The 22,666-nt window shown below is 36.1% G+C and overlaps 1 protein-coding gene across 1 annotated transcript in view; it reads left to right on the top strand.

Annotated features, from left to right (window-relative positions):
- Positions 1-22,666, top strand: part of FBN2 (fibrillin 2) — a 277,129-nt gene that overhangs the window by 140,757 nt on the left and 113,706 nt on the right. Inside the window, exons 9-14 of the mRNA XM_031011267.3 lie at positions 2,253-2,405; positions 4,150-4,383; positions 5,359-5,496; positions 18,625-18,744; positions 19,640-19,765; positions 20,660-20,782. Of these exons, the coding sequence (XP_030867127.2) occupies positions 2,253-2,405; positions 4,150-4,383; positions 5,359-5,496; positions 18,625-18,744; positions 19,640-19,765; positions 20,660-20,782 (894 nt within the window). The remainder of the gene's footprint in view (positions 1-2,252; positions 2,406-4,149; positions 4,384-5,358; positions 5,497-18,624; positions 18,745-19,639; positions 19,766-20,659; positions 20,783-22,666) is intronic.

The following is a 22,666-nucleotide window of genomic DNA, read 5'->3' as shown; positions in this document are numbered from 1 at the left end:
TGGTTGAAAATCAAACAGTTAATAATATTTGAATGTAAAACTAGGTCTCTTGACTCAAGGCTGTGGTTTTGTTCTGTGTTGTTTTGTTTTCAAATTCTATATTACAACCTCCTTCTTGTAGAAGCCTTGAAGAGATAAATATATTCATCCTAACTTGTAGCACTGATTGTGTTTTATAACGTTAGTGATTATTGTTAAGAGTTTGGAACTTTCTTATTTTAATTTACATCCTGGCCTTGAGGAGGTAGTATATGATACTTCGGGTTCATAAAATGAATATTCCAAAAATTGTTTCCTGTGATTATTCTTAGGAATAGAAACTTAGTTGTGAAATTATTCCTAATGACAGCCTGTCCAAATCCAACTCAAGTTTTTGAAATTTCTGCAGTGCCTTTAATTATGTGTGCATACATCACATTTAGTGCTCGGTTTTGGGTCATACTGGGATTTTGGGGAGAAATAGAAGGAGTTGTTCAATTCTTATACAGAGTATCTTAAAGGTAATTCATTTATTTTATGATAACTTAAAAGCAATCTGAGGCATGCTATATATGGGCCATTAGAGGACATAATGTGCTTACTTTAAACTCTGTATCCAGTGCTAAAAATTTTAACTTTACCTGTTAATGGAATTATAAGCAATTAACAGTTTCATCTTCATTATTGATATGCAGATCCTGATTGCTGTGGTACATCTTTCTTCTTGTGATCATAGACAAAACAACTTTGAAAGCATCTTGATAGGGTTGAATAATATGTTGTTAATTAAGCTCACAGTTTTTTCCATTGGTTACTATAAAGGCACTTTCAGTTATAACCCATAAAGTTTACAGATGATATTGATAATTTATCCCTATGCAACTTTGCATTTTATGCAGTCTTTTGCAATCATCATAACCTGTCTTCTAGCCTTTATCTGATCATTTTGATCCATTGTGTATCCTGCTATCAGATTGACCTCTATTACAGTCATATTTGATCATGTCACTTCCTTACATCAAATCCTACTGGATAATGCACAGACTCTTTACCATAGCAGTCCTGCCAAACTGTGCTTACCTCTGAGTGGTCACCTTATTTTGCCTCTCAATATCTAGTTTGGCACAATCCGTTTTCCCTAGTTCTTGAAACTGTCTCATCTGGCTCTGGCTTAGAATGACATATATACACTGACAATTCACAGATATATATGTTCAGCCTGACTATGCTTCTGCATTCCAGGCTCATTTATTCAACATTCCAAATATAATATGTTTTAAAGAGGAGCCTTGTCTTGTGTTCTCTAATCCCGTTTCTTCCCTCACCATCCCCGTCTCAGCTGTGTAAGTCAAAAACTTAGGAAATGTCTAAGACTCTCTTTCTTCCATACCCCACACCCAAACAAGTTCCCATTGGCTGTACCTTCAAAACATGTCTGCCCTCTGCTCAGCCTCATCATCTCCACTGCTGCCACCCTCATCAAAGCCACCATCATCTCTCACCTGAATGTCTTCAGTGTCCTCCTCACTGGTCTCTGTGCTCTGGCTACAGTCAGTTCTCATAGCAGCCAAAGAGATCTTCTTAAAAATGTAAACCATTGTCTTCTCTCATTGTAACCATCCAGGAAATCTCCAAACCCTCCACTTGAAATCCAAATGAAATCCCAAGGTCCTTTCCTAATGGCCTATAGGACCATCCATGATAGCCTCTGCTGTCTCACTGAGCTCATGCTCCTGCACTTTCCCTTCCACATGCTGTTCTCTAGTCATAGTGGCCCATCTTTCTTCACACACATGAAGCACATTCTCTTCTTCCTCAGAAGCTGCTCTTTCCTCAGATACTTCCATGGCTCATGCCCTCATTTTAGTCAGCCGCCTTCTCAAATGTCACTGTTTCAGGTTGCGTCTGATCAACTTTTATAAAATAATCAGTCAGATGTTGCTGCATTACAGACAACCACAAAATCACAATGACATACAACAGTGTGCATCTCCAGGCTGAGGATTGGGACTGGGTTGTTGCTTTCCTTCAAGCTTCAGAATTGCCTGACTTTAGCTTCTTACTGCAGTCTGTCCTCCTATCTGCTCCATGTCTTTCATTGTTCTGTCCCTGGCTCAATGAATGTCTGAGATATTAAGAGAGTGAAGAAAGGAATAGATAATAGAGATTAAGTGGTATGAGTCACTTCACCTACATTCATCTCATGTACAGTGATTGTTGTAAGAACCTGAGGTAATTCTGCCATATCTTCTGTCTTATTTATACATGCACAGATCAGAGAACAGGCATGTGTTTCTCGGGCCTGGTGAATGGCCGCTGTGCACAAGAGCTCCCGGGGAGAATGACGAAAATGCAGTGCTGCTGTGAGCCTGGCCGCTGCTGGGGCATCGGAACCATTCCTGAAGCCTGTCCTGTCAGAGGTTCTGGTACGTGGCTGGCTGTTAGTCTCCTCGGCACAGACACTGTTAGGAAAATTAATAGCAGTACTGTATTTTGCTCTCTGGGAGGACAAGGCAGGTGGATTGCTTGAGTCCAGAAGTTCAAAACCAGCCTGGGCAACATGGCGAAATCCTGTCTCTACAAAAAATACAAAAATTAGCCGGTCATGGTGGTGCATGCCTGTAATCCCAGATACTTGTGGGACTGAGGTGGGAGAATCACATGAGCTTGGGCAGTCGAGGCTACAGCCATCCATGATCATGCCACTGCACTCCAGCCTGAGTGACAGAGCGAGACCCTGTCTCAAAAATATATGTATAAATTTTGCTCCTGTCCTTGAAGTCAAGTCATATTTGTTTTCCTTTGTGTGTTTTCAATATGACTTGAGTGTTTTTGTGGGGAGTGTGATAGCATTGTTATTTAGGATCAGTTTTGATAATATCCAATTTAGTAACATCAGACAAATACCTGAAAGCTGTTTGACTTGTTTTTGTCCAAGTGTTGTTTTTTAAATTATTTTGAAAGTTAGTATTTCAATTCAGTTTTTAAACCTCCTGATCTTTCATCCAGAGCTCAAATATCTATGAGGAAGAAAACTCTGTCTTCATTTATACTTTATTTCAGGAATACCTTCAGCTTATAATGTCTCAGTCCTTGAAGATATTTCCTCTCTTCTCATGATCTTGAAAATTAATCATACAAGAGTATGATGATGGCTCTCATTAACTATGCTGTGGTAACTGCCATATAAATGATGCTATATTGGGAAATTAGGGTTAATGAGAAGTAGTTCCTCTTGTTACGTGTAATATGAGTAGTAAAGTACAAATTAATGTTTCTCACTTAAAGATATATTAATATATTCAATTCTATTATCATTTTCTCATTGAATTAAAAGCGTGTAAAATAATTAAATTTTTCAAATATACTTACAAATATTTATGCCAATATGTACTGTTAACAGAAAAGATATCATGACACATTAATCATTCTTACAAAATCTCTAAGCCATAAAATACCAAAATCTATTAGTAAGACAAAAAAGGGCAGAATTAACGCCTAGTAAATAATTTTGGATTCTCCTAGTTCCACTAGTAGTTTCTAATTAATAATTTTTATTCCTTCTGATATAGTGCCTTAACTCTGCAAACAGTTAAGACAATAAGGCAATTGCTATTTTCTTGCTTCTCTTTACTCAACTTTGTCACCTGGACAAAAAGGAGCAGATTTTAAAGCTTACTTGATATTGTCTACCATTAAAATCCAAGTTAGAAAAAAATATCATTCTGGAGCAATATTAATACCTAATCTCCTGAAAAAAAAATAGACAGGAAAAATGTATAGGTATAATGCTGATGAGAATGTAAGTAAAACCATACAGATAGAATGAATTAGCATAAAGCTTTAACTTTTATCTATTCAAGTAAATTTTCTGTATTTATAATTATGTCTGGAATTTTATGAGTTGCATAAAATAAAAATACACATGTAAATGATTGTTTATGCAAGTCAGTTAAAATAATGTGACAATATAGGTTTTAAATTTTTTCTAAAACTTCTATATCTTTTTCTTGCTACTGCCAGCATTAAAAACATGTATTGAGATAGTAACCTACTTAATCATATTGTGTAGTATAGGTAACCCAAAGTGACTTAGTACAGTGTACCAATGGCTTTTGTTATGCAGAAAGACATTCACCTGTGCTTAATGCCAACTTTCTTTTCTTCTAGAGGAATATCGCAGACTTTGCATGGATGGACTTCCAATGGGAGGAATTCCAGGGAGTGCTGGTTCCAGACCTGGAGGCACTGGGGGAAATGGCTTTGCCCCAAGTGGCAATGGCAATGGCTATGGCCCAGGAGGGACAGGCTTCATCCCCATCCCTGGAGGCAATGGCTTTTCTCCTGGCGTTGGGGGAGCCGGTGTGGGGGCCGGGGGACAGGGACCTATCATCACTGGACTAAGTAAGTGGTCAGTTTTCCTGTGGACTCTTTAGTTTCCTGCCTCAAGTGACATTATAATATCTAACATAATTTTAATTTTTCAAAAGGGTTGTATGAACACACTTGCACATGTGTGTGTTTGTTTGTGTGTGCGAGAGAGAGAGACAGAGGGAAAAGTGTTTCAGGGTCTGATACATAGTAATACTAAATTTGGGAAAATGTAATAAGAAAATATTACTTTTATGTTCTGTAAACTTTCTGTTAGATTAGAGAAAAGAATGTGTGACCCAGGTCTTTGCAAATACATATGAGAGCCCAGTAATACTCCAATCCAGTTGACACCACCAAAAAGCATGTTTTTGGTTTCAGTGTATTTCATTTGGCTGTTTAAAGCTGCCCTGTTCATGCACCCCTTGAATTATTTTCCAGAACCATTTCTCCACTGAGATAAACTGAATGTCTTGCTCTGTGCAGATCCAAATATTGTAACGTACATATCTTTCCTTTCCTCACCCTTTTTTGTTAAATTGCTTAAGAAATTGAAAACCGTGGGCTTCAGACCAGAGTTGGCATTTGTGTGCTTGACATTTAACTTCATTCTTTTTAAAAGCCCTCTCTTGCTAATAATATTTAAGGATGTCCTACAGTGTTATGTTTATTCTTTTTGGCATATTGCCGATTTACTATATCTGAATATTCAGCAGAGTTACAAAGGAGAAATGGAAAGCACTCAAATGTATGGTAGAACATTCCTGTAATTTTAAAAAGACATGATTAAGAGCAGCATTTTCAGATCTGTAACTTAACAGATACAAGTTGCAACCATGTGTCTCTAATAGTTTTTAGATTCTCCACATTAAAGTTTTAATAAAATATAAAATATGAGCTTCTGATATACATCTAATTAATTTACTATTAAATGTCCTTTAAAAATCAATTCAGAAAAGTAATGCATGTTGTAATGATTAAATATAATTGTGCTTTAATTTTCCATAGCAATTCTGAACCAGACAATAGATATCTGTAAGCATCATGCTAACCTTTGTTTAAATGGACGCTGTATACCAACTGTCTCAAGCTACCGATGTGAATGCAACATGGGTTATAAGCAGGATGCAAATGGAGATTGTATAGGTAAGTTTGTGATTCTTTAATAATCCTTCTTAGTTTTTTTAGTAGCTATTAGATTACAGGATCAAATTGGAGTGAATATGACTTTTTTAAGTCTTTTGAAATACAGCTAATTTCCAAACTGTCTCTTCTGTGTGTATGCTATTCAGTGTGCCCCCTTAACCTATGCTGAGCTAGATCACTTTAAGAATTTCCTACCCTTTCAAGTCCTAAATATTGTGATTTCTGTCTCTGACTCTCCCTTTCCCTTCTCCTTAGAAATGCTTACTCTTAATATAAACTAAAAATAAAAAGGAATCTATGTAACAATGAATATATTTTAAAAACAATTCGTCAAGCATGAATCCGTCTTTAAAAGATGACAAGACACCAATGGACTAAATCTGATACGTCAGGGCAGTAGTTTCCAAATATGTCGGTCTCAGACCCATTTAAACTCTTAAAATCATTGGTTATCTCTACTTTGATAATTACCTAATTAGAAATTAAAGATGAAAATATTAAGACATTTATTGATTTATTCAAAAATAACAACAATGAATCCATTGCATGTTGACATAAGTAACATTTTTATGAAAAACTACATTTTTGAAAACAAAATGTGTGGAAACAAGTGTCGTTGTTTTACATTTTTGCAAACCTTTTTAATGTCTGCCTTAATAGAAACCAACTGGATTCTCATAGCTGCTTCTCTATTTAAGGTTTGGTGATGTTTTGTTTTGTTTTGTTGAGGAATGAAAATCTATCCTCAAACAGATACATAGATGGAAAAGAAGAGGAATATCGCATAGACTTTCAGATAATTGAGGTTATTCTTTGATATTCCACTAAAACTTACAAGGAGTAATTCTTAAAGTTTAGTTAACCATGTAGAATCTGAAACCATATTAGTACACTTTTTGTACTCTGTTACATAAAGTCCATTGGTTTGTCTAATGCTTTGCGTGGATTTTGTAACATGCATTGGTCATTTGAAATATATTGATGCACTGTATTATGCACATCTTTCCAAAGTTGACATATTTTACTATGTACTATCAAAAAATCATATTTGAGAATATCACCATCAAACTCATAAAAATGCCTTCAAATTGCTGAGAAACAAGCATACAGTGTTAAATAATCTTTCTGAATTCTGTCATTTTTAAGCTTGGATTTTAACATTAGCATCAAATATACAGTCTGTTGCTTTTCTTAAAGTGACAGGCTCACTGCATTATTTTCAAGAAAATGTCTGCCAGATTAATAACTCTGAATAACTATAATTTGTCAGTCATTCTTCAAGTAAAAATAGTATTCTGCAGAAAAAGCTGCTAATGGAGTGCACAACTCAAAACAACTACACAGAAACTTTTCCTTGAGACAGGCACTCATGGTGCTTCAGTCAGCAACAATGTGTAATGTACATTTTGTCACAGAAGTATTTTAAAAATGTATATTCAAGGGCCAAGATTATTATTAATTTTATGGCTTCACCAATTATATTCTTAAGTGAAAATGTCTTTTTCAAATACCCTGTGAGTTCATGGCATTGACTGGTAGGACAGTTTGGTGCCATTGCCTTAATCTGTGCTAAGCAACCATCATTGCCCTTGTGCCATCAGAGAAAATGTTAACATGATTTAAAAAAAAAAGTAAATAGCATCTTAATATGATTGTGAAAATAGTTTTGAATCAAACTCACTCTGAAAGGATCTTAATGGTCTCCCAGAGGCCACACCTTGAGAACAGCTGCTATAAAGAGTCCCCAACTTTCTTGTAGGTCATATACAAAAAGTTTAACAGTGAGAGAGTTAGTAGTGGTAGACTTGAAAGTTTTCATTCCTTAAATGCCATTTAAATTGATTTGTGCTCAGTAACTGTGATCTGTATGCTAGCAACGTGGTGAAAGAAGAGACCATCAGGAATATCCAATCTAGCAGCAGGATCTGCAGTAGTTAGGGGTTACATTAGTGTCTGTGAAGGATAAGGAATTTCCCCATGGAGTTAAAAAAAAACTCAATAGAGAAAGGCCAAGATGGCTGAGTAGACACAGCCAGGAAGAGCATTTCCTACTGAAAGATCAGACCATCAAGAAGACTGGCACACTCTGAGAGGATCTTCAGAAGGAAGGCATTAAGAATGTATGGAAGGAGCACCCAGACCCTGGACTAAAGTAGGAGGAAGCTGGGAAGCCTTCATGGGGCTGCCAAGTGCCAGGACTTGTTCCTGACCCTGAGAAGTTCCTGGGGAAGGAGTGAATTAAATAGTTGAGGAGTGACCCACTCTTTGCAGGGGTCTCTGGAATCCTACCTGCAGAAGATCTTACAACCTCCATGGACATTTGAGACATGGGAGAGCTGCTTGGATAGGTGGCAGGGACAGGACTCCAGCCTGTGCAGAGCCCAGAGGGTTTGGCACCAGAGTGGCTGCGATGCCCATACCCCAGGGCTTGACATCCTCCTTTAGGGGGCTTTGGCCTTGGTTGACTGTTGGACCTGGACAGAGCAGAGCAGTCTTGCCCATGGGACAAGGCCAGTCTGATCTCAGTGTCCCCCATCTGCCGGCTTCTGCCAGTGTCCCTGCATGGCTGTGTCCACTTGGAGCACAGCCTCAGATGCTCATCTGGGGCTCTTCCCAGGTGTCACCACCATAGCTCCTTTGCCAGCAAACCCTGCCTAACCATTGGAGAACTTCAGCAGATGGGCCTCTGCCAACATTCTCCCACCTGCAGCCTCTCCCCACAACTTTGCTGGCATGCACTTGCCCACAGCATTCCCCCATTGCTCTGCTGGCACACATGCACATAGGCCTCATCACCCCATCACCACTGACATGTTCTTAAGAAAGAAGCAAACTGATCTGATAGAGCTTAAAAACTCACTACAAGAATTTCATAATACAATCAGAAATATTAACAGCAAAATAGTTCAAGGTGAGGAAAGAATCTCAGAGCTCAAAGACTGTTCTTTAAATCAACTCAGTCAGATGAAAATAAAAAATAATTAGAAAGATTGAACAAAACCCCTGAGAAATATGAGATTATGTAAAGAAACCAAACTTACAACTCATTGGCATCCCTGAAACAGAGGTAGAAAGAGCAAGCAACTTGGAAAACATATTTGAAGATATTGCCCACGAAAAATTATCCACCCTTGCTAGAGAAGGCAATATTCAAATTCAGGAAGTCCGGAGTACCCCTGTGAAATACTATACAAGATGACAAACTTCAAGACATACAATCATCAGATTCTTCAAGGTCAACAAGAAATAAAAAAATTTTAAAGGCAACTAAAGAGAAGGAACAGGTCACCTACAAAGGGAACCCCATCAGGATAACAGTGGATCTTTCAGCAGGAACCCTACAAGCCAGAAGAGTTTGGGTGCCTATATTCAGCATTCTTAAAGAAAAGAAATCCCAACCAAGAATTTTATATTCAGCCAAACAAGCTTCATACGTGAAGGGGAAATAAAATATTTTTCAGACAAGCAAATGCTGAAGGAATTTGCCACCAGACCTGCCTTACCAAGAGGTCCTTGAGGGAGTGTTAAACATAGAAATGAAAGACTGTTACCAGCCACCACAAAAACAAACTTAAGTACATAGACCATTGACACTGTAAAGCAACTACACAGTTAAATCTGTATAACAACCTCCTAAATGCAATGGCAGGATCAAATCAGCACATACCAATATTATCCTTGAAAATGAACGGGCTAAATGCCCCACTGAAAAGGCACAGAGTGGCAAGATAGATAAAGAAACAAGATTCAACTATATGCTGTCTTCAAGAGACCCATCTCACATGCAGTGACATCCATAGACTCAAAGTAAATGGATAGAGAAAAAGCTACCAAGCAAATGGAAAACAAAAACAGTGGGAGTTGCTATTCTAATTTCAGACAAAACAGACTTTAAACCAACAATGATCAAAAAAGACAAAGAAGGCCATTACATAATGATAAAGGTTCAGTGCAACAAAAGATTTTCCTATCCTAAAACATACATGCACCCAACACTGGAGCATCCAGATTCATAAAACAAGTTTTTAGAGACCTACAAAGAGTTGTAGATAACCACACAATAATAGTGAGAGGCTTTAACACCCCACTGACAGCATTAGACAGATCATCAAGGCAGGAAACTAACAAAGATATTCGAGACTTAAATTCAACACTTGGCCAAATGGACTCAACAGATATCTACAGAACAGTCCACCCAACAACAACAAAATATACATTCTTCTCATCTGTAACATAGCACATACTCTAGATTAACCACACACTTGGCAATAAACAATTCTTAGTATATTCAAGAAAAATGAAATTATACCAACCACACTCTCAGACCACAGCATAATAAAATTTTAATAACTAATAAAAGCAAAGATACAACATAACAGAATCTGTAGGACACAGCTAAAGCAGTGTTAAGAGTAAAGTTTATAGCACTAAAATCCCACATCAAAAAGTTAGAAAGATCTCAAATTAACAACATCACACCTGGAGGAACTAAAAAAATAAGAGCAAACCAACCCCAAAGCTAACAGAAGAAAAGAAATAACCAAATTCAGAGCTGAACCAAATGAAGTTGAGATGTGAAAAAACATTCAAAACATCAACGAAACCTAAAGTTGGGTCTTTGAGAGAATAAATAAGATTGATAGCCTGCTATCTAGACTAATAAAGAATAAAGGAGAGAAGACGGAAATAAACACAAACTGAAATGACAAAGGAGACATTACCAACCACCCCAAAGAAATACAGAAATCCTGAGACACCTCTATGCACACAAACTAGAGAACCTTAAAAATACCTCTGTGCACACAAACTAGAAAACTTAGAAGAAATCATAAATTCCTGGAAACATAACATCTCCCAAGATTGAGCCAGGAAGAAATTGAATCCCTGAACAGACCAAAAATGAGTTCTGAAATTGAATCTGTAATGAAAAGCCTACCAACCAGAAAAAGCATGGGACCAGAAGGATTCACAGACAAATTCCACCAGATGTATAAAGAAGAGCTGGTTTCATTCCTATTGAAACTATTCCAAAAATTTGAAGAGGAGGAATTCCTTCCTAACTCATTCTATGAAGCCTGAATTATTCTTATACCAACACCTGGCAGAGATACAATAAAAAAGGAGAAAACTTTAGGCCAATATCCTTGACGAACATAGATGCAAAAGTCCTCAACAAAATACTAGAAAACTGAATCCAGCAGCACATCAAAAAGCTAATTCATCGCAATCAAGTAAGCTTTATCCCTAGGATGCAAGGTGAGTTCAGCATATGCAAATCAATAAATGTATTTTATTAGAGATTTTATCTCTGATTTCTTTCAGAGACAAAGAAATCAGAGACAACACAAACAAATGGAAAAACATTCCATGCTCATAGATAGGAACAATTGACATTATTAAAATGACTATAGTGCTCAAAGCAATTTACAGATTCTAGCTATTCCTATCAAAGTATCAACATTATTCACAGAATTAGAAAAAAACCTATTTTAAAATTCATGTGGAACCAAAAAAATAGCCTGAATAGCCAAAGCAATCCTAAGCAAAAAGAACAAAGCTAGAGGCATCACACTACCTGACTTTAAACTATACTACAGGGCAACAGCTACCAAAACAGTACAGTACTGGTACAAAAACAGGGATATAGACCAATGGAACAGGTTAGAGAACCTAGAAATAAAGCCACACACCTACAACCATTTGATCTCTGACAAAGTCAACAAAAACAAGCAACAAAGAAAGGGCTCCCTATTCGATAAATGATGCTGTGATAGCTGGCTAGTCATATGCAGAAGATTGAAACTGAATCCCTTCTTTTCATCATATACAAAAATTAACTCAAGATTGATTAAAGACTTAAATATAAAACCTAAAACTATAAAAACTCTAGACGAAAACCTAGGAAATGCCATTTTGGACATAGGCTCTGGCAAAGATTTTATGACAATGATTCCAAAAGCAATTGCAACAAAAACAAAAATTGACAAATGAGACCCAATTAAACTAAAGAGCTTCTGCACATCAAAAGAAAGTATCAGAGTAAACAACCTACAGAGTAGGAGAAAATATTTGCAAACTACACCTCTGACAGTGGTCTAATATCCAGAATCTATAAGTAACTTAACAAGCAAAAAAAAAAATCTCATTAAATAATGGGTAAAGGACATGAGCAGACACTTCTCAAAAGAAGACATACATGCAGACAAAAAGCATATGAAAAAATGCTCAGCACCACCTCTCATTAGAGAAATGTAAATGGAAACCACAATGAGATACCATATTATACCAGTCAAAATGGCTGTTATTAAAAAGTAGATGCTGGTAAGATTGTGAAGAAAGGAATGCTTATCCACTGCTGGTGGGGGTGTAAATTAGCTCAGCCACTATGGAAAGCAGTTTGGAGATTTCTCAAATAATTTAAAACAGAGCTACCATTCGACCCAGCAATACTGGGTATACACCCAAAGGAATATAAAATGTTCTACCGTAAAGACACATGTACACATATTTTCATCACAGCACTGTTCACAATATAAAGACATGGAAACAGCCTAAATGCCCATCAGTGGTGGACTGAGTAAAGAAAATGTGGTACATAGACACCATGGAATACTATGTAGCCATAAGAAAAAGAATGAGACCATGTGCTTTGCAACAACATGGATGGAGCTGGAGGCCATTGTCCTAAATGAATTAACACAGACACAGAAAACCAAATACCATATGTTCTCATTTGTAAGTGGTAGCTAAACATTCAGTACACGTGAACACAAGGGAACAAGAGACACTAGGGCCTACTTGAGAGTGGAAGGTGGGAGGAGGGTGAGGATCAAAAAGCTACCTATCAGGCACTAGGCTTATTACATGGGTGATGAAATAATCTTTACAACAAACCCCTGTGACATGCAATTTTCCCATGTAATAAACCTGCACTTGTACTCCCTGAATGTAAAATAAAAGTTGGAAAGAAAAATATATGTGTATATATAAAACATATCTTTCTCCATGTCTGAGTTCTGAGCCAATTGAGGGATAGCCAAAGAACCCATTTCATATGGAGTTCTAAAAATTTTGAAAATTAAAGTTGTTTGTACTGTCTGGGCTCCCTATTTGTGCTTGCTTAGTTCGAAGTCTTAAAGAAGTTGGTCATGATCCTAAGATGTACTCCATGTTTGCACACACTAGTCAAAGCTGGGATTAATACTCCCAGCTTTGGGCCCATGTCTGAAGAAATCCAACTATAATTTCATCTAGAGCCTTGGTTTTCCCTAGTAGATTTTTGGTCCCCAGGTGCCACTTGAATATTTTCTCAAGTTTTCCCAGCCCATGCACCCTGTGTTGAAGAATAGAGGCATTCTAAGCACTTATTTCTAAAAGACAAGGAGGAAAATGAAGCTCTTAAAGATATGCTGTAAAACAGCCACAGAGTTCACAACACCTTATATCATAGGTGTTCATGACTCCTAAAAGTCTGTAAGCCCAAGAAGACAAGACCATATCTTTTTCTTAGTTAATCATGATGGAAGTATTGTGCAGATTTTTAAACTAGCTTTATTGTGGTTTAATTGACATACAATAAGTTGTATATATTTGAAGTATATAGCTTGATAAGTTTTGATATGTGTATACCAATAAAATCATGACGACAATCAGATAATGAACATATCCGTCATCCTCATAAGGCTTACTTTTGTCCCTTGTAATCTCTCCATCTTGCTCCTCCTTTCATCCATCCCCAGCCCCCATCCTGTCCCCAGGCAATCCCTGATTAGTCACTGTACATTACTTTGCATCGTGTAGAATTTTATATAAATGAAATCATACTGTTACATATATGACTTTTGTCTGATTTCTTTTACTCAGCATAATTATTCTGTGATTCATCTATGTTGTGGTGGGAAAAATCATTTATTTCTTTTTGTTGTGGAATAATATTTTATTGTATGGATATAGCTCAGTTTATTTATATATTCTCAAGTTGATGGGCACTTATTTTGTTTCCAGTTTCTGTGTATCACAAATAAAGCTCTTATGAACATTCATGGACAAGTGTTTGTATAAGCATTTTAGTTTTGAGTATATACCTAGGCGTGGAGTGGCTGGATTGTGTGAGAAGAATATATTTAATTATTTAAGAAACTGCCAAAATGTGCTATTTTACATTTCTAGCAGCAGTGTATGAGAGTATCAGTTACTCCATAACCAAGCCAGCGCTTCGTATAGTCAGGTTTTTACACTTTAGCCATTGTAATAGGTAGGCAGGGATTTCTCATTGTGGTTTTAATTTACATTTCTCTAATGATTCACATAAAAAGATGTTGACCATCTTTTCATGAGTTTATTTGATCTGACACTTCTTTGGTAAAGGGTCAGTTCAAATCTTGGTCCATTTTAAAATTATTTTCTTAATTGAGTTTTGAGGGTTGTTTACTCTGGATATAAGTGCATATCAAATATATGATTTACACATGTTTTCTCCTAGGCTGTGGCTTGCCTTTTCTTCTTGTAACATATCTTTTGAAGTGCTGTAATTTTTAATTCCGACGAAGCTTTATTTATTAAATTTGTTGTTTTATGGATCACGCTTTTGATGTTGTGTCTAGGAAATCTTTGCCAAATGTAAGGTCACAAGGGTTTTCTTCAGTTTTTGCTTCTAGAAGTTATCTAGCTTTAGGCCTATGATCCATCTTGAATTCTTTTTTTTAATATTGTATGAAGTTTATTTTTTGTAGTATATTAATAACCATCACCCTTTGTTGAAAAGACTGTCTTCTCTCTATTGAATTGCCTTTGCACCTTGTTGAAAATCAGTTGCTCGTATATATTGGGTCTGTTTCTGGACTCTCAGCTCTGACTCATCTACTTAGGGGCTTGCTGCATCCTGCCAGTGTTCCGCCTGTCTGCATCGTGGTCTGAAAACCCTCTTAAAGCGATAAGCTGAAATAGTTATGATATTCACTGTGTTTGTTTTCCTTCTCTTAGGGATCTATATTCTTTGTTGCCTGATGTCAAGTTTCTTGAAAACTATGATTTCTTATACTTTGTCCATTTGTTTGTGTTTTGAGGAAGGAGGGTAAATCTGTCTTGGCTGGGAACAGAAGTGTCCCCTATTTTCTTAGTGCAAAGATTGTGGAATGAAAAAAATGGGAACAAAAACGCCAGCTAGTAAATTTTTATATAAGTCTAGGCAAGAAATTATGACAATAGTGATGTAGGACTGCAGAAAAACTTAATGATTCAACAAGTGCTTGGGAGGTTAATCAGTGGAATCTGATGACAGATTAGTTGTGGGGAGTCAAAGAGTAGAAAACTACAATGATACACAAGTTTCTGGCTGAGCAAAACTGGACATATAGTGGTGGTGTTAACATGTATAAGAAGGTGCAGATTGGGAGGAAATAGTTGTTGAGTCTTTCTTGGACATGCTGAGTTTTAGGTGTCTAGGGTATTTAATTATAGAGCTCTAATGCTAAGAGGAATGTCCGGGGTAGAGTTACAGATCTGGGAGTCAACAACACACAGGTGGCTCTTAGAACCATGAGGATGAATACTGTGTCCCAAGCTGAACAACAGGACAAGTGAAAAGATAACAGGAATACTACAGCTGGAATCTTATGGAACAGCCACATTGAAGGCCCTTAGTCTAGCTCAACTCAGACGCACCTCGTTCTAGCTCATAGTGTTAGAGAGATAGCAAAATAATATAGAGAATTATGTTCCTGAAGTTAGGGAAGGGCACACTTTCAAGAGAAAAGTAGTGTCAGGTGTTAAATGCAGTAGAAAAATCAAAGGCAGTAAGGAAAAACACCTGTTGGATTTGGTAATTGGGGGTTTTATTAACTTTGAAGAGTGGTTTTAGGATGGTAATTGAGTCATTTTGAGGTTATTTTATTTATTCATAATATTAACACACATATGTTTCATTAACTAGCTTAACCCTAAATAACAGATTTGAGTTCAGGTCTTCCATTAAACAATATAGATGAGAGGCCAGGTATAGAGAGAGTTAGTATCATAATTTTGCCAAAAATGTCTTAGGTCCACTATGATTATAAAAGAAAATGTGGGCCAAATACGATGTTTTGGAAAAAACAATCATTCTAAACTAGGTACAGGGCTACAAGATCAGAGTTATTAAATTAGGCTTAGCTCAAATTTTGTCTGTACAAACCTAAAGGGTATCATTCAAAGAGTCTATATAAGTGGTACGCCCTAGGGTTGTACACTATATAACCATATGCAGCCTACCTAGCTTAGCTGATACCACCTGGTGCTTCTTTAAGTGATAGATATACCTCATCATTTAGCCCTGCAAAGTTAAAGCCCCAGCAGCAGGCTTGTCTTTCTGACTACTGTAATTCATAGAGACTTAGCTTAGTAATGGAGCACATTTTCAGAAAATGAGTTTTAATATTTTTAATCCTATACTCTAATTCAATTTTTGATCACTTTGAATTTATAAACAACAAATTGAATTTATAAACAACACATCAGAAAAAGTGAAGAGGATATTAATTAACTAGTGCTTTAAATTATAAGAGCCCAAGATAACACTAGTAACTATGTCAACTGTGCTAATGTTTTGAGGAATAACAAACTGCCATTGCTGTTTGGGAACTTTTATGAGATACCTGATGAAGCAGTATAACTTGAAAGGCAATAGATTTATTAAAGGATCAGTGACAAAGAAAATGGAATTGGGTCTATTTTGCTATTATGAGAATTGCTCCTGATGCCTGAAAACAGTTATACTTACCCATTATATTTTTCTCTTTTTCTTGAGAATTCTACTCTAAAATTAAAATTTGTAACTCTCCTAGTGTCTGCATAAGTCAAACTGCTGTTAGCAATGTTTTTAATTCAAGTCACTCTATTTTGGAGTAGTAAAAAATAATTTAAATTTCTATTGGGCTACAGGTAATCCTGGAGCCCTTGCAAACAAAAAACAAAGCCTTTTCTAAGTTGGCATCTAAAGTATTTTTCAAGGGAAAATATTTCTTAACTATATAGTAGTATTTGAGAAATTAACAATTTTGATAATCAACATTCTCCATAATTTTAAAATTTATTTTAGGAGGTTAAATCCTGTGAATTTTGCTTAAAAATACCCATCCCCCCAGTGAAAACATACTAAGAAGTCAAAATGTACAGAACGTAGTATTTAAGTACTTTCTGTTCCTGTAAACAAGACAAAACGAACATGATCTCTTGGAGGTCCAGGACTGTGAGACTCAGAATAAAGAGGAGACAGAAATGTTCATGTAGAAGTTGGCAGTGGTCGTTTGTGATTAGTCTAAAACTGAAAATCCCAGAAAACAAACGAAAAACAACAAATGGGTTTTAAAGTCATATGGAATTGTAAAGCCACTAATTGCTTTTTTGGTGATTGTTTTGACCAAAATTAAGTGAACGATTACATCTTCTCTGTGTACTAGACCCTTGATGAGTCCCTGAGGGGCTCAGGAGACAGAAGTGAATTATGGTTGTAGTGGCAAAATAGCTGACAGAACTGCCATAGTAACAAGGAGCCTTAGGAGCAGACTCTCCAGGGGAGAAAACAGCCCTGCAGAAGTGGCTTTCCTGAAACTTTACCTAAAGAGAGGGGAGTGGATGCGTGGTTTCTCATGTTCTTCAAACAGAGCTTTCTGTTGAGGCTTCTGTAAAGATAACAGCTACAACACATTTTTAATTGTTGCATTTCAATTATGTAACACAAAATTGAAGTGATCTTCAACACTGCGAACTGAAGGTGGTATTTCGTATTGGAAAGTCTATTTATTATACTTTATATGCTTGCTAATGCTCTCTCTCTTTTCTCATTTTGCTTCGTTCCTTTGGCTCAGTAGAATTGATGGTATCAACTAAAACTTTAAATGTAAGTGAGTCTTTATGGGCTGAAGGGGTCCTTGGATGGATGGAAAAGGATTTAGTCCTGTTATTCTTTGTTGTTTTTATTTTATTTGCTATGAAGTTTATTTCCTTTACCAGAAAGGGCTTAATTGCATTCAGTCTGAGTGTTTACATAAATGAAGTTGGTGGGTTTGATACAGTACAGTTCCTCTTTTAAGAACATCTGTGAAAGTAGGAATCTGCTTATTAAAATGGTAAACCTGTGAACTGATTTTATTGTTATGTTCCCCAATTTAGCTGAAATGGTATATGTTAATGGCTTCTACACATATATGAAATGGCAAATCATTATGCCCTCACCAACTAGCCAGGTTTTTAATTTGCAAGGATTGAAAATAATATTTAGTGGGCATTGCTGAGAGAAGATGAATTAAACTTCTTATACTGGCACACGTGATTTCTCTGGGATTTAACTAGTCCAGACTGTTCAGTCTGTCATTTGGTTTTTCAGCCCCTGAATCCTGCAATGGGTTTGCATTTAATTAGGCTTCAGGAGACCTTGAATGGAAAGCATGACTTTCTCACTTTTTGGTCACGACTAGTATTTGCATAAAACTTCATTTTATGCAACAAATCACTGTGCCAATTTTAAGATCCTAAAGAAACCTGAAACTGCTGAAAAAAATAGGCTTTGTTTAAATGTTTTCATTTTCTACTCCCTCATGTTTTTTTACTTCAAAATATTATCCAAGCTTTAGTGTATATATAGTTGTATACATAGATGAGTTCACCAAAAAAAAGTTATACCAAAGACATTCCATAATCCATCAATCTCTTTCTTTAAAACTAATTGCAGTGACAACCTGTAACATAAATATATATCTTCAGAATCCTTTCATTGTTCTTCTGGCACTTTACTAAGCCTTAGAGAGGTTATTAACTTGCCCACATTGGTGTAAGCAATAAGCATTATAGCCTATTTCTCTTTTCAGGGCCCATGCTTTTAATCATTGGCCATTATTCCAACTGAAAAATCTTTAATTCTTGATTAAAGCAAATTCCCATGGTACTCTCTAAAAGGTGATATTTTTGTAAATCCTCAGACTGGCCTCTGAGTGTATTTGAAGAGAGGAATTTTCATTCATTTATAAATACTTCGCTATTTAGACTATTACCACTGACTGGCCTTCTCTCAAATTTTAGAGGGCTAAATGTACTTTAAACAAACATTTCTACAAATGGAGTGAAGTCTATAATGGTTTCTTTTGCTGCTCACAGATGTTGATGAATGCACATCAAATCCCTGCACTAATGGAGATTGTGTTAACACACCTGGTTCCTATTATTGTAAATGTCATGCTGGATTCCAGAGGACTCCTACCAAGCAAGCATGCATTGGTAAGGCAGTTTGCTTTTACATATGAAAATGTTCCATGAAATATAGTGACCAAGGCTGTTGAGGTTAAAAGTAAATTTATTAAAACATGGAATAAAATAAGTGTTACATTATTACAGATTTATTTATAATACCCTTAGAGATTCTCCTTTTAAACATAAACAATGTTTGCATATATAACCCAGGCAACATGGTATCTGTTTTCACAAAAATTCAGTTTATCTTCCTTCCTTAGATCAGAGCTTCCTTTCTCCAGATAACATCAGTAACCTTCTCTGATTAACTGAGTTTAAGATTTATAGTCATTTTAAACTACTGTTTTCTTTGAATCCCACACATAGTCCAACACCAAGTCATGCCTGGTCTTTATTCACAGCTTCAGTGCTACACCCACCACCCTGGTCCAAACGCGCTACCTCATTGCTGATTCATCTCAGAATTCTTTTACCAGATGACTGCCTGTCTTCTTTTTCATTTCCTAATCATCCACAGGTAGTTGCTTGAATCAACTTTCCAGCAGTTTTCATTGTGTTACTCTTAATCTAGAAATTCTGTAGTTACTTTACACTTATCCAACATCTTGTTCTGACTTTTAAGGCCTTCATCCACTATGTGAAAAACAGCTGCAACCAGTAATTCCAGCTGTCTTGCCCACCCTTTCTTAGGTTTACTGGATACCCTCTTTTTTTTTTCCTTTCCCTCTTCAGCTACTATAAGAGCTGTAAAATTGCTTGCACCTACCTATCCAAAAAAAAAAAAAAAAAAACTGCTGAGAGACAGAAATTTTGCTAAAGAAGTAACATGATTTTGAATATTTAAAATTCCATTTCTTATCTTACTGTGTTTATCTATAAGTATTGTAAAAGAATAATGTTTGGCCATTCTCAATCTTCCTAGATATTGATGAGTGCATCCAGAATGGGGTTCTTTGTAAAAACGGTCGATGCGTGAACACAGATGGAAGTTTCCAGTGCATTTGCAATGCCGGCTTTGAATTAACTACAGATGGAAAAAACTGTGTTGGTATGGAAATTGCCTGCTCCCTTGCAAAAGATTTTAAAAGGATATACATTTTTATTTAGAACCATGTACTGTTTCCATGAAAGCTCACACACCACGTATGTGAGATCTTCAGGTAACTTAGGTAAAATGCAAATGCATTTAATATAAGACTGTTAAAGCAAAAGGACAGGTTTTTTGTTTGTTTTTTGTTTTTTTTTTGGTGGTGGAGGGGAGGAGATGTTATAACAATGAATAATTTACTGCTTCCAAAAATTCCTGTGTGTTACAAGTTAAATTGTAAGTAGCAGTTATTCTTCATAAGTTTAAACAATTACTGGCCGCTACTGTATTTCAGGTGTTGGGGTTACAACACTGACAAAATAGAAAAGGTCTTCCCTTCCTCCACAAACTGGAGGAATATAAAAATGTTTGACATATGCAGTACACAAATCTCTAAAATTGTGGCTTGTGATATCTAGCAGTGCAATGGATACCAACACACCACAGAAATATTGTTTACAAAGTAACACATCATATTCATCTACTAATGAAAGTCCAGATCATTTCATTTGCAGTGAGGTCTGCCATTGCCTTATTTTCTTATAAAATAAACACTCATTGAAATTATATTATCTTTTTGGTACACAAAATAACACTACTCCTGGTTTATGTGGTTTTAACAGGAGCTAAGCACAAAATTTGATTATTTTCGTTTATATCCATATACTGAAGGTCCTTTCCACTCTCCGCACTATTTTTTCTCATTCAGTTGGCGTTCTTTTTTTAAAAAAAACTAAAAGCCATGAGCACATGGCTCATTTAGGTAGTGGAATTTGACTAGGGGTTGTTTATGGAAGAAGAAGGAATTGGTTCCCTCAAGGCCAGTGTTCAAAGTCACTCAATCCTCTTCTGCAGATCATGATGAATGTACAACTACCAACATGTGTTTGAATGGAATGTGCATCAATGAAGATGGCAGCTTCAAGTGCATCTGCAAACCAGGATTTGTCTTGGCTCCAAATGGGCGTTACTGTACTGGTATGTGTGGCTTTCAGATAGGAAAGTGACCATGATTGAAACCACCTTTTTTATTTGAATGAACCGTGGAAGAATTACTTCAGCTTCCCCATGTGGCTTTCATATTATTCACATTTCTTGCTAATTCACTAAGGCAGGTGTCTAAAGCTTTCTAGAAAAACACACATTGTGGTCTAGGGAACAGTCATATCTTAACAAAAATAATAATGGTATAGGAAAAATTAAGGGACTGACAGATTGGTTTTAGCAAGTCTTGTGGAAAACAATGTAGAAATAATTTCTCTCAACTGCTTGGCTGAATAAAAAAGAAGAAGAAAAAATCTTGAAAGGTTTTTGTTTTTTATGCATTCTCAGAACTAGATTTTCCACTGTCATTCATTATGGGTTTAGCATTACATCTTTTCCATAAAGCTAATATACAGACCATTTGTAACGGTGTCATTATCTAAAAACCTTACATTGATTTAGTGAAGACATAATTTTAATATTCCAATTAATTATTTTGTTTACAAAGCCATTTTGAAGACCAAGCTCTAATGATAACCTTAATAAGCTAAAGTTATACCTCTTGGAAATAAATGAGACCTTATTATGTTTGTACTCACAATTGGAATTTAATAAAGTGGAATAATATATTTTGCAGCTTCTACTTAGAAGCACATTTTTCCTTTTCTTTTTTAAATTTATTTATTTTTGAGATAGGTTTTTGCTCTGTCACCTAGGCTGGAGTGTAGTGGCACAATCTCAGCTCACTGCACCCTTGACTCCTGGGCTCAAGCATCCTCCCACATCAGCCTCCCAAGTAGCTGGGACTACATGCATGTGCCCCCATGCCCAGCTAATTTTGTTTTATTTTTTGTGGAAATGAGGTCTCACTGTGTTGCTCAGGCTGGTCTCAAACTCATGGGCTCAAGCAATCCTCCTGCCTCAGCCTCCCAAAGTTCTGGGATTACAGGCATGAGCCATCGCACCTGGCCAAATTTTTGTTTTTCTTTGTTTCCTTCTTTAAGACAAAATTAACTCCATCAATGATGTTCTGCCTTCAATTGCACAAACTTAATCTAAGTACCAGATAAGGATCATGCTCAATTCCTATAATTTCAATGAATTACAGTGAAATTCTAGGGACAGTAGAGATTAAAAAATTGAGACTGAATTCTTATGTTTCTGAGTAAGAAACAGATTTTTGACTCTCCAAGAAGGAGGAGTACTGTAGTTTTGCTGGTTGAACTCATGACTGGGATGTCATCTCAGGGTTAGCTGATTTGGATTTAACACAGGATAGGAAATTGTCATTATGCTTCAGTGTGTAGAATTATGTTACAGTATGTGACTTTATTTCAGCCTTTTTAAAGAAACTTCAATATACATCTAAAGATGACTTCGACCTCACCAGTTTCTGCTTTCTGGAAATTAGTTCTTATTAATTATTTAATTACAAATGTTGTGAAGATTTTAAGTATTCCTGAGTCGGCAGCTCTGTGTTTGAAGTCTCTTTCATCTTTTGGGGAAGTCATTTAATGCTGGGTTACGTTTGATAAATTCAAGTAGATTGAAAATTAGAAGACATACCTCAAGTTATTTTGTTATTATCAAATGACCAAATGAATATCAGCATAGCATCTACTTCTAGTTAAAGTGTCTTTGTGTGAAAAAAATTACAGAAATTTACCTTAATTTTTAAAGAATTTGTTTTACTTAACTAATTTGAATTATTTAGCGTTAAATGGGATTGTCAAATAAATAATGAAAAAGAAGATTGTGAGGCTTTTTTTTCCTCAGTAGGTAAAGCAAAGCATTCTGAAATGTGTTGAAAGGACTGCATTTGTATATAATACCTGTTACCACACTTATTTGTTCTTCACAAATTATAAAGTTATAAAC

Source organism: Gorilla gorilla, chromosome 4 (assembly GCF_029281585.2).
Source record: "Gorilla gorilla gorilla isolate KB3781 chromosome 4, NHGRI_mGorGor1-v2.1_pri, whole genome shotgun sequence".
Classification (NCBI taxonomy): Eukaryota; Metazoa; Chordata; class Mammalia; order Primates; family Hominidae; genus Gorilla; species Gorilla gorilla.
Note: the sequence above shows the minus strand (reverse complement) of the source record. Positions and strands in the feature narration are given on the sequence as shown.